Source organism: Papio anubis, chromosome 9 (genome assembly GCF_008728515.1).
Source record: "Papio anubis isolate 15944 chromosome 9, Panubis1.0, whole genome shotgun sequence".
NCBI lineage: Eukaryota > Metazoa > Chordata > Mammalia > Primates > Cercopithecidae > Papio > Papio anubis.
The window spans coordinates 97843683-97857096 of record NC_044984.1 but is presented as its reverse complement, the minus strand read 5'-3'; the positions used below and the strand labels follow the sequence as shown (position 1 = coordinate 97857096).

Sequence of the window (13414 nt, the reverse complement as noted above, 5' to 3'; positions counted from 1 at the left end):
GAAAGATGGGAGAAAAAAAGAAAACATAAACAAAAAGAATAGATTAAAAGACATGGAAAATAGAGAAAAAGGTCTAGCAAATTTAATCAGAATTCCATAAAGATAATAGAAACATAAAAGATAATATTTAAGGTGATAATGACTGAAACCTGTCTCAGAAGTATTCAAAGATATATATCCTAACATACAGGAAGTCCAGCAAATCACACAAAAAAACAAAATAAAGCAAATGCAAAACAAAACCCAAAACACTAGAGAATAGACATTGGCAACAGTCTTACCACCATCTTTACAACAGAAATAATGCAAACTATAAGATGGTGGAAATTCGTATGCACACAAAAGATCTTAAGCCACAGAAGGGACAAGCAAGAAGACTAGAAACAAAACAAAATAAAGCAAAATGCAAAACAAAACCCAAAACACCGTAGAGAATAGACATTGGCAACAGACTGACCACTATCTTTAAAACAGAAATAATGAAAACTATAAGATGGTGGAATAATACCTTAAGTGGACTGAGAGAAAATAATTGTCAACCTAAAACTGCACACCCAGCAAAACTGTATTCAAGTGTAAGGATAAAATAAAGACATTTCCAAACAGACCTGAGAGTTTACTACCAGTAGACCCTCACTAAAGGTGATTCTAAAGAATTTTCTCTATGAAGGAAAAATGTAATCCCAGACAGATCTGCTATGCAAAAAAAGGCCGATTATGAAATATATTGGTAAGTGTGTGCATAAATCAAAATAACAGTTGACTGCAAAAAATTAGAACAATAATAGTGACAATGTCTAACTTGTGGGGGAAAAGAACAGCAATTTAGAGAACTAACATATTGGACAACAACGGCTTTGAATTTGGCAGTGGGTGGTCAGTGTTGAAGAACCTTGTTTTATTTACAAGAGTGTTAAATTTATTAAATATTTAGATTGTAAGTTAGTATACATGTTTTATTATAAAGGTAAAATTGTATGAATAACTTCCAAGACATAGAGGGGGAGAAAGTAGAAAAAGAAAAAGAAAAAATAATTTAGTCAATTCTAAAAGTGTAGGGGGAGAAAAAAACCCAAGCAAAAACCAGAAGAACCAGGACAAGTAGATAAGTAGAAAGCACAAATAAGATGGTAGAAATTAAGTTCAAATATATTCATTATCACAATAAGTAGAAAAGGGCTAAATTTCTTAGTTAAGAGTGTCAGACGGTGTTTTTTTTTTTTTTTTTTTTTTAAGCGACTCGCTTTATGTTGATTTTAAAAACACACCCCAAATTAGCTGGGCGTGGTGGCGGGTGCCTATAGTCCCAGCTACTCAGGAGGCTCAGGCAGGAGAATAGCGTGAACCTGGAACCGGAGCTTGCAGTGAGCAGAGATAGCGCCACTGCATTCCAGTCTGGGCGGCAGAGAGAGACTCCGTCTCAAGAAAGCAAAAACAAAACCAAAAAAACCCACCCCAAACCATAAGGAACACAAATGTTAAAAGTTCAAGTATGGAAAAAAATATGTAGTAAACCCCCAGGAAAATGTAGCCCACAAAAATACCAATTAAAAAAAATTTAGAAAGAATGTCTTCAGCATTTGACTTCTGTCCTTCCCTTTATTTTTAAATAGGGACAGGCTCGATTTATTTTCTTCTGTTGAGATATGAGTAGGATTAGGATGTGACAGACTCTTGATCACTTAAGACTTTTACAGTATGGTATACATTTCTTCAGTTTCATAGAGGACAAGTTTTTCTTATTTACTTATGGGATTTTTTTTTCATGACAGAACAGAGTAACTGAAAATATTCCTTTAGCCACATACATAAACCCATGTTTTATTTTTGGATATTACTTATCCCACTATGGCGTAGGTTTTATTGTATTAGCAAAACTAACAAGAAAACTGCTGTGGCTATATTAACATCAAACTAAACACTTTCTAAGGAAAAAAATTGGTAGAGATAAAGAAGAGAGCTATATAATAAAATGATTTATTAAGAAGATGTAACTCTAAACTTTTATGCAGCTAATTATAAACTCTCAAAATTACAAAAATTGACTGAACTACAGAAAAAAATAGAAAGACTAGAAAGACCCATACATTAGTGGGAGATTTTAATATATCTTTGTCAGTAATTAACAGATGAAGCAGATAAAAAATCAAGGATATAGATGATATGAACATAATTAATAGGCTTGAGCTAATGAATAGTTATAGATTACATCCATTAATTTGAAAATGTTGAATCTAAGCACATATGAAATATTTATTAAAATCGGCTACACGGAGACTGTAAAATTGTCCTCAATAAATTTCAGAGAATTGATATCAACAAATCTCATTTTTGGATCAAAATGTAACCAATTTAAAAATTAATAGCAAAAAGATAATTGGGAAATACCATACATTTAAACAACGTATGGGTTAAGAAATCAAAATGCAAATTCAAAAGCATTAGAAACGAGAGATAATAAAAGCATTATATTTCAAAACATTGGAGGCAGGCAAAGTAGTATTAGAAAAAAAATACAATTATTTAAATACATTAGTAAAGAAGACTAAATAGTGAATTAAAAACACAAGAATAGCAGAATAAGCCCTCAAAACGTATAGGAAAGAGAATGAATAATTTAAAACAAACACCCCCCACAAAGAAAAACTAATGAATTAGAAAATCAACATACAAAAAGAATCCACAAAGGTAAAAGTTTGTGCTTTGAAAAAATTAATAAAATTGACAAGCCTGTGGCAATATATGTCAAGAGAAAAATGAGAAATGCATTATAAATAATACTGATAATTAAAACAGGAACATAATGGAATATAATTTTTTATGCTGAATAGATTAAAATATGTGTGTATTATATACATTTTAAAGTCAGTGAATCTGGAAATCTAGAAAATAAAATAATTTATTTGATAAATACAGTTTGCTAAAACTGACTAAAAAGAAATAGAAAATATAAATAACTGTATAATCATTAAATAAATTGAATTAATAGTTTAAATTTTTCCCGCAAAGATAGCATCAGAATAGGTGATTTTTACCAATACAGTTATTCAGATATTTAAGGGGCAAGTAATTTAAATCCTATACAAACTCTATCAGTGATTATGAAAAGAGAATATTCTCCAAGTATTTTGCAGCTAGCATAACTTTGACACTAAAATAAGGTAAGGACATTATAAAGTGGAAAAAGGCAATTTCACTTGTGAGCATTGAAGAAGAAGAAAAAAAGCAAAATAAAATATTAACAAACAAAATTTAGCACTATCCAGCACTATGCTAAAAAGAAAATACATTATGACCACGTTGTTTTTTATCTCATGAATGCCTGGTTCATTTAATATTGGAAATTTTATTAATGTAGCATCACTTCAGCATCATTGAAAGGAAATATACAATCTTCTTAACAGTTGCAGGGGAGATAGTTAATAGAATTTGCTCTCTGTCTCTAATTTAAAACCGAAAACTTTTACAAACTAGGAATAGAAGAAAAATTGTTTGACTTGATAAAGACATCTGCAAAAATATTAAACCATGACAAATATCATACTGGATGAGGAAATGTATGAATTTCTGTTAACATCGGGAACTACCAAGCATATCCAACTTCTGTGAAGACTGAAACTTATACTGTTTTGGGGCTCTGATTCCTGAGTGTTAGGATTTATTGACCTGTTGATATCACCTCCTCTTATTTTTTGCAACTTCACACCTAATCTTTTCTTTTCTTTTTCAACCCTTTAACACCTCTGTAACCAATATTCCTTGTCTTAACTTCTCGTTGGTTGAACTGTCTCAAAACTCCAGCTTCAGAACTACAAATAAGAAATTATGTATTAAAATGAATATGAGGAAAAAATGCACAAAAAATATTGAAGACTTAGAGATTTTGGTCTTTCTAGTCTGAGATCTTTTAGAACAATTGATTGGAAATGCTTCCCAATTTCACTAGGCTTCCCTTTCTATACCTAGAATACCCTGCAAATCCTAATAACTCTTGGAACTCACAGGGGTCTGTGCAAATGAGGGCCTAAGTTTTATTTGCTTCCTGAGGACCTAAGCTATATGTTTTAGAGATGTAAACTAATGCAATAAGACAAAAACTTAAAGTTCAAAAATTTGAATAAAAAGGAACAAAGCCATTACTATTACTAGGTAATACAGTTGTTCACATCAAAATCCCCAAATAATCGACAGACATATTTTTTGGAATTAATATGAAAGCTTAGCTAGCTTGCTGTTTTAAAACAATGTATAAAATTAAATTGCATGTCTATACTTTGGAAATGATTAGAAAGATGATTTAAAAGACGTCATTACAGCGCAACCCACACTTCCCCCAGCCAACCAACCAACCAAAGCAAGCACCACCTAGGATTATATCTCGCAATAGATGATCAAGAACTTTATGTAGAAAAGTATAGAATTTTATTGAGGCCAAGGTGGGAGTATTGCTTGCGTCCAGGAGTTCCAGACCAGCCTGGGGAACATATTGAGACCCTGTCTCCACCAAAAAAAAAAAAAAAAAAAAAAAAAAATTATTGAAAGTCATTGGCAAGAAATACTATGTTCATGGATAGGATGATTCTGTCTCTTAAAGATGTCATTTTTTTTCTCTATTATTGTCATTGCATCATTGTAAACCTGCTCTTCTTTCTCCATTCTTTGTTTATAGGGAGTTGAACTTGTAAAATTAGTGTCTACAGTGATATGTATGAAGCAAAGGGAAGAAGAATTCTTGCTAACTATCAGACCTTTTGCAAGCAGGATGCAGGTAATGAATAAGAGATACTACATTTTCTTATTTTTTTTTAGGTTAATAGGTTTGCTCCATTTCAGCCACTAATTTTGATTCTTGATTCAGTGTCATTGATATTATATTTTAGATAATCCTCTTAGTTTCCATATTTATCCATACTCACATCATTGTAAATTACAGTATAATTTTAAATGCTTTCATAAATTATTTTTTTCCCCACTATTAGGGACACATTACATTTATGCTAGGAAAACTTAGAAATGTGTTGTCTTTGCTATTATTTATTTATTATCTTACTAAGGTAACCCCACACCATTAGGATTGAGGCACATGTGCTCACTTTAAAGGTACTGGTATTGTTCCTAAGAAGTTGCACAAGCCCGGGCTTTTAACTGAAGACAAACTTTTCACTGACATATAAAAAACTACAAGTGCTCTCGTAATGGTAAGAATGATTCTGTATTAGTTCTCTGTTGCTGCTATAACAAATTACCACAAACTTAGTGGCTTAAAACAGTACAAAGTTATTATCTCCCACTTAGTTCTGTAGGTTCAGAAGTATGATACAGGTCTCACTGGGTTGAAATCTAGGTGTTGGCAAGGTTTCATTCTTTTCTACAGACTTTAGAGGAGATTCTGTTTCCTTCCCTTTCCAGCTTCTGAAGGCTGTCTGAATTCCTTGACTCCTATTACTTTTACTCCATCTTCAAAACAAGTAACAGAGGGTTTAATCTTCCTCACATCACATCATTCCAACCTCCTCTTCTGCCTCCCTCTTCAGCCATTATATTGGATTATATTATTCACTCCTCTGTGGCTCTCCTTCTGAAAAGTAAGCTCCCTTAGGGTAGAAACTTGGTCAACTTTGTTCCCCTGTGTTAATCAGGGTCTAGGTCTGTCTGGTACATAGGAGCTATGATGCATGAATGAATCAGTTTTTAAATTTCATCCCTTAACATCACATTTTTTTTTCAGTAAGCTGGATCACAGTGAAATCTCTATAATTTGAATTATGAGTTGAATTCAAATTGAAGTATGAAATCTATGACCATTGTACTTTGTTATTTCACTGAGAGTGCTATTTGAGTAGCCAGATTTACAACTGACATCAGTAAGTAATATTCAATGTGATATATTAAGTATCTTTCTGTAAATACCCTACTATTGATTTTATTCTTTTGCAGTAGGGATTGATAATAATAGTGATGAAGACAATTAGCATCATCTTTGCTAGCATTTATGGACTACTTGCTATGTGCCATTAGTGAGTTCTTTTCATTATTTAATCTTCTCACTCCATGAGGTCATAAAGTACACATTTACTCTTTTGTCCACCCAAGAAAACTATCCCCCTTACCCAATGCTTCTTTTAGGAAACTGCTTCTCTCCATTCCCCGCAAGTGGTTTTGGGAACAGCCCAAGCACAATCCTTTGGCCTCTTGGCTATCAAGATGGATATAGGAACCAGTCTGGACCAGTCAGAATCTTTTAGTGGGAATCCAATAGTTAATATGTAGTCCATATCAAGCCAGAGTTCTTCCTCTCAGTTTTTGGGTACATTATGGGAAGAGAGAGTTTCTTTTCCTCTCGGGTCCAAAAATGGCACGGATATAGCCTGAAACTGCTTGTGGTTTGTGGCGAATTAGAGGAAATGGATCAGGGATAGGAGTCAGATGTCCTGACTTATGTAGTATGTGGTCTCATTTTCTCCATTTTATATATGAACAAACATATCTCAGAGCTGTTATTTTCCACAGGACAAATACCTTGTAAATAGGTAGTGAATGGGGGGGATTTTTATCCCACATCAGCCTACTTTCATTGTCTATATTTTCTTTAACTTTGCTTTATGCTCTGACATCCTGGCCACTTACTCTTTCCATTCTTCTTGCTTTCTGAAAGCACACAGCAAGGAAATGCACACTCTGTATTTCTAAAAAGGCGTTCCTTGGACAGTTGTTGCTCATCTGTACATCTTGTACTTGAACATGTTCACTTGAGGGTCTAGGGCTGGAATGACAAACAGGCCCCATCTTTCATGTTAATTCCAGGAGAATAAAAGTGGCTGTCTACAGCTTTGTGTTGAGAAGGATTCTGAGGCTTCATCTGGCCTAGCAGAAAAGGAGGAAAGTGAAATAAGAATATGAGCTATTTAATTTGCTCAAAATGTTTGATAATTCAGATTCTCTTTTGGAAATATGGAGTTGCACTTTTCAGCATCCAGGAAGTGTTGAATCAAGGACTCTTGTTTTTAAGCTCAAAAAATATTTTGTTAGCCAGGGACTCAACCTGTGTACCAAACCAAATTCCTCAATGGTCTCTTCACTATGGAATGATGACATCTTCTAATGAACATCTTCCTTTGCAAAATGCCCAGACAGTTCTATGCCACAACGATAGGAACAGCAACATGACCTGAATTTAGATTCTGGAACTGAATGTCATTTATTGGGACCACTCTTTTTCGGTGAGAGAGATGCTAAATCACAGCCACCCTGAGAAAATTGTCATGCACTGGTATTGTTGAACATTTTCTAACAATCAAATTGGGCCTCACGTTTTGTTGGTTGGAAGTTCCATTTCTTCATCTTTGGTCCAAGTTACTTAGCAATGACCAATCAAACTATGTGCCCACCATATTGTTTTGCATGTTTGACTAGAACATTGACAGATTAATAGGAAGGGTAAATAGCAGAGCACAACTGCGGCAGCCCAGTGTGGGGCAGCAGGATTGACTGCTCCGGACTTTGTTGTGTTTGCTCAGAGGAAGCCGCAGCAAAAGCCTGCTGGGATGAGGTGACCTGGGTCATGGGCATTTGTTTTTTGTCTCTATAGAAAACAATTGTCTTCTCAGTGGAAGATGGCTTTTTTCTGAGTCTACATGGTTCCACCAATGAGGAAGCATTTGCCATTCCAGCGTGCTTGCTAAAACACAGTCATACAAATAAAAAGGCCACACAAAAGTTCAAATTTACTGTATTTTTCAGAGAATCCTTTGGCTTATGTTAACCAGGAGAGAAGCCTAACTTTGGAAAATTTATCTTGAGGGTCTCTAAACCTTCGTCTATTTACTGCTAATTCCCAATATTTGATGTTTAGAATTTTATGAAGTTTCAAAATCCAGCTACCTTTCCTTCCCCCATAGTTCATGAAGGCAGAACCCATTAACATGTAGCACTGTTGATTTTGTAAACCCTGGCTTTGGTAAAAATTTATTTTGATTTCAAAATTGCTCTACTCTGAATTGATATGAATGAAATACATTAATAATAAAGGAAAATCTACTTTGGGTAAGATTTAATTAATCAAAAGTGGTGACTTGATTTAAAAGCTAGAACTATGTTTCTGGTTGATAGATTTATTTGAGCTTGACTAATTTTACATTTACAAATTTATCACAGTTCTTTAGAAAAAGACTTACTTTTAATAAAAGACTCCAAAGGATTCCACACGGATTTTTGATGAATTATTCTTGATCAATCTTGATGTACTTTATACACACACACACGTGCGCGTGCACACACACACGTATACATACATACAGACATACATAGAGATAGAGACAGAGATTAGAGACAGAGAGGGATCAAGAATATGTATGTTCAGTCAGCCAGACTCTCTTCTTGATCTGGTAGGAATGAAGAGGGGGTCAAATGGCACTCTACAATTTAACTTTTCGGTAATTTTAATTCTGCTTTGTCATGTCTGACTGGTGCTGTTTTCCAACCTTTTCTTCCCCTTTATTTTCTCTTTTCTTTACTCCTTTGCTTTTTTGTCCCTGCTTTCCTAGAGCTTAGGGCTTAGGAAAGTCATGAAAGTGTTATTGGTGGTGGTTGTGGAAACCATTTTAGTTTCTGGCTGCCCACTTCAGGTCGCATTGAGCTGTTTCCACTTCTAAAGCTGAAAAACCACCATGGGATGGGGTGGTGGATGGTGGTGTACTCTAAACAATGAACCAAAACCCCCTCAAAACTCAAGGAATAAAAACCTCTCAGTGACATTAAAAGCTAAGACTAATCTGAGTATTAAGAAAAATCAAGACATCTGCACAGATATGATATCCTTTTTATTCATTTAAAATTAACCAGTATTTATTTATTTTTATTTATTTATTTTTTTGAGACGGAGTCTCTCTGTCGCCCAGGCTGGAGTGCAGTGGCTGGATCTCAGCTCACTGCAAGCTCCGCCTCCCGGGTTTACGCCATTCTCCTGCCTCAGCCTCCCGAGTAGCTGGGACTACAGGCGCCCGCCACCACGCCTGGCTAGTTTTCTTGTGTATTTTTTTTAGTAGAGACGGGGTTTCACCGTGTTAGCCAGGATGGTCTCAATCTCCTGACCTCGTGATCCGCCCGTCTCAGCCTCCCAAAGTGCTAGGATTACAGGCTTGAGCCACCGCGCCCGGCCACCAGTATTTATTATGCACATCCTCTGTGCTACTCAGAGGATAGTTTCTGCCCTCAGGGAGTTGAGAGTCTTGGGTTGAGGCATGGGGAAAGATAATTATCCAAAGAATTATAATATGGCATTCCCAATTCCCCATAGAATTAATTATAATACAGGGATGGGGAGTGAGCCCAGAAGACTGGTACCGATGCTATATTTTCGAGACACTGGAAGATGCATGTGGTTTTGTGGCTCTTTATTAGACTAATTTAATCTCATTTGCAAGGCATAAAACAAATAACAATTGTCTAACTGATGCCTGTACAATAGAAACATGGTAAACCTTGGGAAAGAGCCTTGGACTGTAAGTTTGGTAGTGCAGAAATTGCACCTGTCACATTCACTGTATAGAGTGTGACTGGCACTCCATGAATATCTGTGGAATTAATGGATAGATGAGAAGCCTTAAGACTGTAGTTGCCACTTATTGGCTGTGGCCAACTTTTAGCGTGGCCTGGGGTCTCTCTGACTATCTGTTTCTTCACCTATCAAATGGTTCTGCAATACCTCCCCATGTCACAGTATTATTATAGGATCGAAGCCTATTTCTTTAGCATCCACTATATGGGAAGCACTAATCTTAAGGATTACATATGTTGACTCATTTCACCTTCATAATAGAAATATGAGGCAGGTACTGTTATAATTATCATTCCCATTTTACAGATGATTATGTGTCATTGGTTCTTTGTCAACTATAAAGTACTGTATTAATCAAAGAAATGGCATTGTAATTATTATTTCTAATATTCCAAAAGGCAAAAGCATGCAGAAACCCTCTGTGAAGTTCTGTCTCTTGTCTGACTCTGTCTGTGTTACACTGCCTTCCTCTGAAATTTATAGCATGAGAATATTTTGGGCATCCATTTTAATTAAGGATATTTGGATGATGCAGAAGTAAAAGTCCTGCAAATCTCCTCCAGAAAGAAAGATATATCTTCCTTTTGAATATTTGTGCCCTGGAATTGGAACTAAAAAGCCACCAGAAACTGCTGCCGTGCAAGAGATGAGCTTCTCTTTGACTCCATCTTCCCCATGGGTACAGGGCCTCTCCCTGCTTCTCTCTGAATATATATTCCATTCTTTTTTCCCTTCCACATGGCTTCTTCTGTTTCTTCATCACTGTGGTTTGTCCATAACTGCTATGGCGTTTCCATCCCCAGTGCTGTCTTGTGCACTTTTAGTTCTACTCTCACAATTCTTTGGCTTATTTTCCTGTCATTCTAAGTACTGAGATTAGTCTAGCTAATTTTCTCATGCTCTGCCATATCACAGTCCTCTGGTCAGCTGATGGTCCAAACGTCTGGAGCAAGGAGGGCAGGCAGTGTCCTGAGCTGTGATCCTGGTGAGGGCTGTGGCGGCGGTTGTTCTGTCCAACAACTGAATATAAAATATAACTGAGGTATCAATTTTATTGGTTGCTAAATGTACCAGATAGGGCTTTTTATTAAATAGTCTCATATTAGAAAGAGAATTTGTGAATAGAGATTTTAAGCTTGTTTCTAATTTTAAAAATTGAGTTGTATTACAACTTTTTGTTTTTAACCTGTAGGTAGTGACCTTCAGTTTATAAGAAGAAAAGAGTTTTGAGGTAATGACCTCTCAGATTTTAAGTCAAATGGGAGAAGGTAGTGAAGTAAAATTTTTTTTTTTTTATGGCCAACAGATTTTTATTTTTGTACAAAGGTGCAAAACAATTCAATGAAGAAAGGATAGTCTTTCCAGCAATGCTGCTTGAGCATTTGAATATCCATAGTAAAAAATTGAACCTAAACCTTGCACTTTATACAAAATCAACTCAAAATGCATTAAATATGTAAATGTGTAATGTAAAACTATAAAACTTTTAGAAGAAATAGGAGAAAATCTTCATGACCTAGGACTTATTGAAGAGTGCTAGACATGAAACCAAAAGCAAAATTCGTAATATGAAAAAATTGATAGACTGAATTTCATCAAAGTGAAGTAAATTTTTAAAGTCTCTGTGTTGTGATCGATTTGCAGCAGGTTATACAATCAATTTCATGGGTTACTATCTACATTTTTAAGAAAGAGGAATAGATTGGAAAAATAGAGAGGTCAATGTGCTATATACACAGTAAGATGTTTCTTGTTTCCTGATACTTTTATTTCAGTTATATACATGTGGGTATTTATTGGCCATGATGTAAGATGTATATCTTACCATGGGATATAGACCAAAAGATTATAAGTTACCAGTGTAGAGGTTAAAATCTGGGTTTGGGGTCCTATGACCCTGGGTTGAAATCCTGGCTCTACCATTTAGGAGCTGTGTTACCTTACAACTCCAAACCACAGTTTTCTCTTCAGCAGAATAGGTTAATATGACTTACCTCATACAATCAAGATGCTAAATCAATGTGAGCAAAGTGCTTAACATACGACTTAACATAGCTTATTTTGTTATTTTAAATGAAATTGACTGCTGTTGGCTGTTTAGGTTAAGTATGGGAAATTTCTGGAAATGCTTTACATCGGAGATGTGGGTAGGAATTATGAACAAGGATAGGAAGTAGAGAAAAAATAAAGAGCAGAGAAAACGTCTCAGACGTTTTAATGCCAACAGAAAAACCATTTCTAGGCCCTTTCATGTGTTCTAGGTGACTTTCAAGTCTCTTTTTCAATGCAATCATGAAACACATTAATATTATATATTGTTATGAATGCAATGATCCAATCCACAGAGATTCTGGGAAGAATGATGGGGACAGTGGTAGCCCACAAATTGAGTAAGGAAAGGAAAAAGTGGAGAGTAATCCAGTGAGACACGGTCTATTTCACCTCTTTTTTGTTGCACCTCAAATGCCCCAGAACACAGTAGTATAAAACAACAATCATTTTATTATGCTTATTAATTGTGTGAGTCAGGAATTCAGACAGAGCACAGTAAGGATGACTTGCTTCTGCTCCACGATGTCTGAGGCATTCCCTGGGCAGACACAAAGGCTGAGATTGACTCAGATGGCTGGGGACTGGAATGATCTGGAAGCTTCTTCACTCACACGTTTGGCACCTGGGCTGGGGTGATTCGAAGGCTGCGTTCAGCTGGAACTGTAAATCAGCATGTCTACTCAGGGCCTTTCTGTGTGGTGTGAACTTCCTCATAGTATAATGGTCTCAGGGTATTGGTGCTTCTCACAGGGTGGCTAATATCTCCAAGAACAAGTGTTCCCAAAAGAGAAGGAGGAAGATCCGTTACCTTTAATCACCTAGCCTCACAAATCACATAGCATCACTTCTATACTCTGTTGGTCAAAGCAGTCACAAATCTGCCCAGATTCAAGGCTCCCCTTCAAAGATCCTTTCTCTCATTGGGAAGAATTGAGAATTGCATGTAAAAATTAAAAAGGAAGTTTTAAAAGGGTGGTAACAAGCAAAATCTTTAGTTGTGGCCTTTATATCTTCACATTCTCACCATGAATGAACCATAGACAACTCGGGTAAATAGAGAGAGACCATGAGGAGTCATTTATGTTTAACTGTAGATGGTCTCTTGAGATATCTTCGGAATGGACTGAGCTTCCTAATGATACTTGTTTGGTTAATTCTGAAACAACTTCGTATTTCTTGACTTTTCCCCTCCAAAAGGTAAGGTTAAAAAGCTGGAGATGTCAGGAGCACCAGCCTGGGACGTGTAAAAGCGTTGAAAAATTAGTGGGGAAAACAGCTTTACCAAACCACAGTTAAAAGTCTCCTCCGCCTCTCCATTCTTTCCGCATTTTAAAGCAGGTTCTATCTTACTAAAACTCTCTATTTAGGAACACTGGAATGGGAAGTAGAAGAATTCTTGGGTTTTAGTCCTGAGTTCTTTACTACAGAGTGGCCTGGGCAAACCATTTCACCTTCAGGATGTTCCATGCTTTTTGAGGTCACTTTCAGTGTTCAGTGGCTCATTTTATGGCTTTCCAAATGGCCCAAATATGTTAATTTTATGAGCAAACTAAGCTATATGTAATGCATTTTGTACACATAAACTGAAAATGTGACTTTTGATCTGTCATTTTACCTGTCAAATTAGCACAGATTAAAAACTCAATGTTGGTGAAAATGCATTAATAAAGGCCTCTCTTACCATGTGGCCAAACACACTGTCTAATCGATGTGACTTTTCTGCAGAGCAATTTGACTTGATTTTATGTATCAAATATGTTGAAACATCCATGCCCGTTGATTCCACTTATCCCTTCTGAGAATCTG

The 13414-nt window shown here is 35.8% G+C and overlaps 1 protein-coding gene across 12 annotated transcripts in view; it reads left to right on the top strand.

The window, feature by feature from the left end:
• Window positions 1–13414, top strand: part of C9H12orf42 (chromosome 9 C12orf42 homolog) — a 183518-nt gene that overhangs the window by 18823 nt on the left and 151281 nt on the right. For 7 of the 12 annotated variants that reach the window (XM_021922822.2, XM_021922824.2, XM_021922827.2 and 4 more), the window contains exon 2: window positions 4670–4768. The exons of 1 other annotated variant lie outside the window; for it this stretch is intronic. In XM_021922822.2, coding sequence (XP_021778514.1) covers window positions 4709–4768 — 60 coding nt within the window. In that variant the 5' untranslated portion in view covers window positions 4670–4708. Of the gene's footprint in view, window positions 1–4669; window positions 4769–9103; window positions 10599–10748; window positions 10788–13414 lie in introns of those variants that run through there. 4 more of the 12 variants (XM_021922830.2, XM_021922825.2, XM_021922829.2 and 1 more) reach the window with 2 other exon arrangements.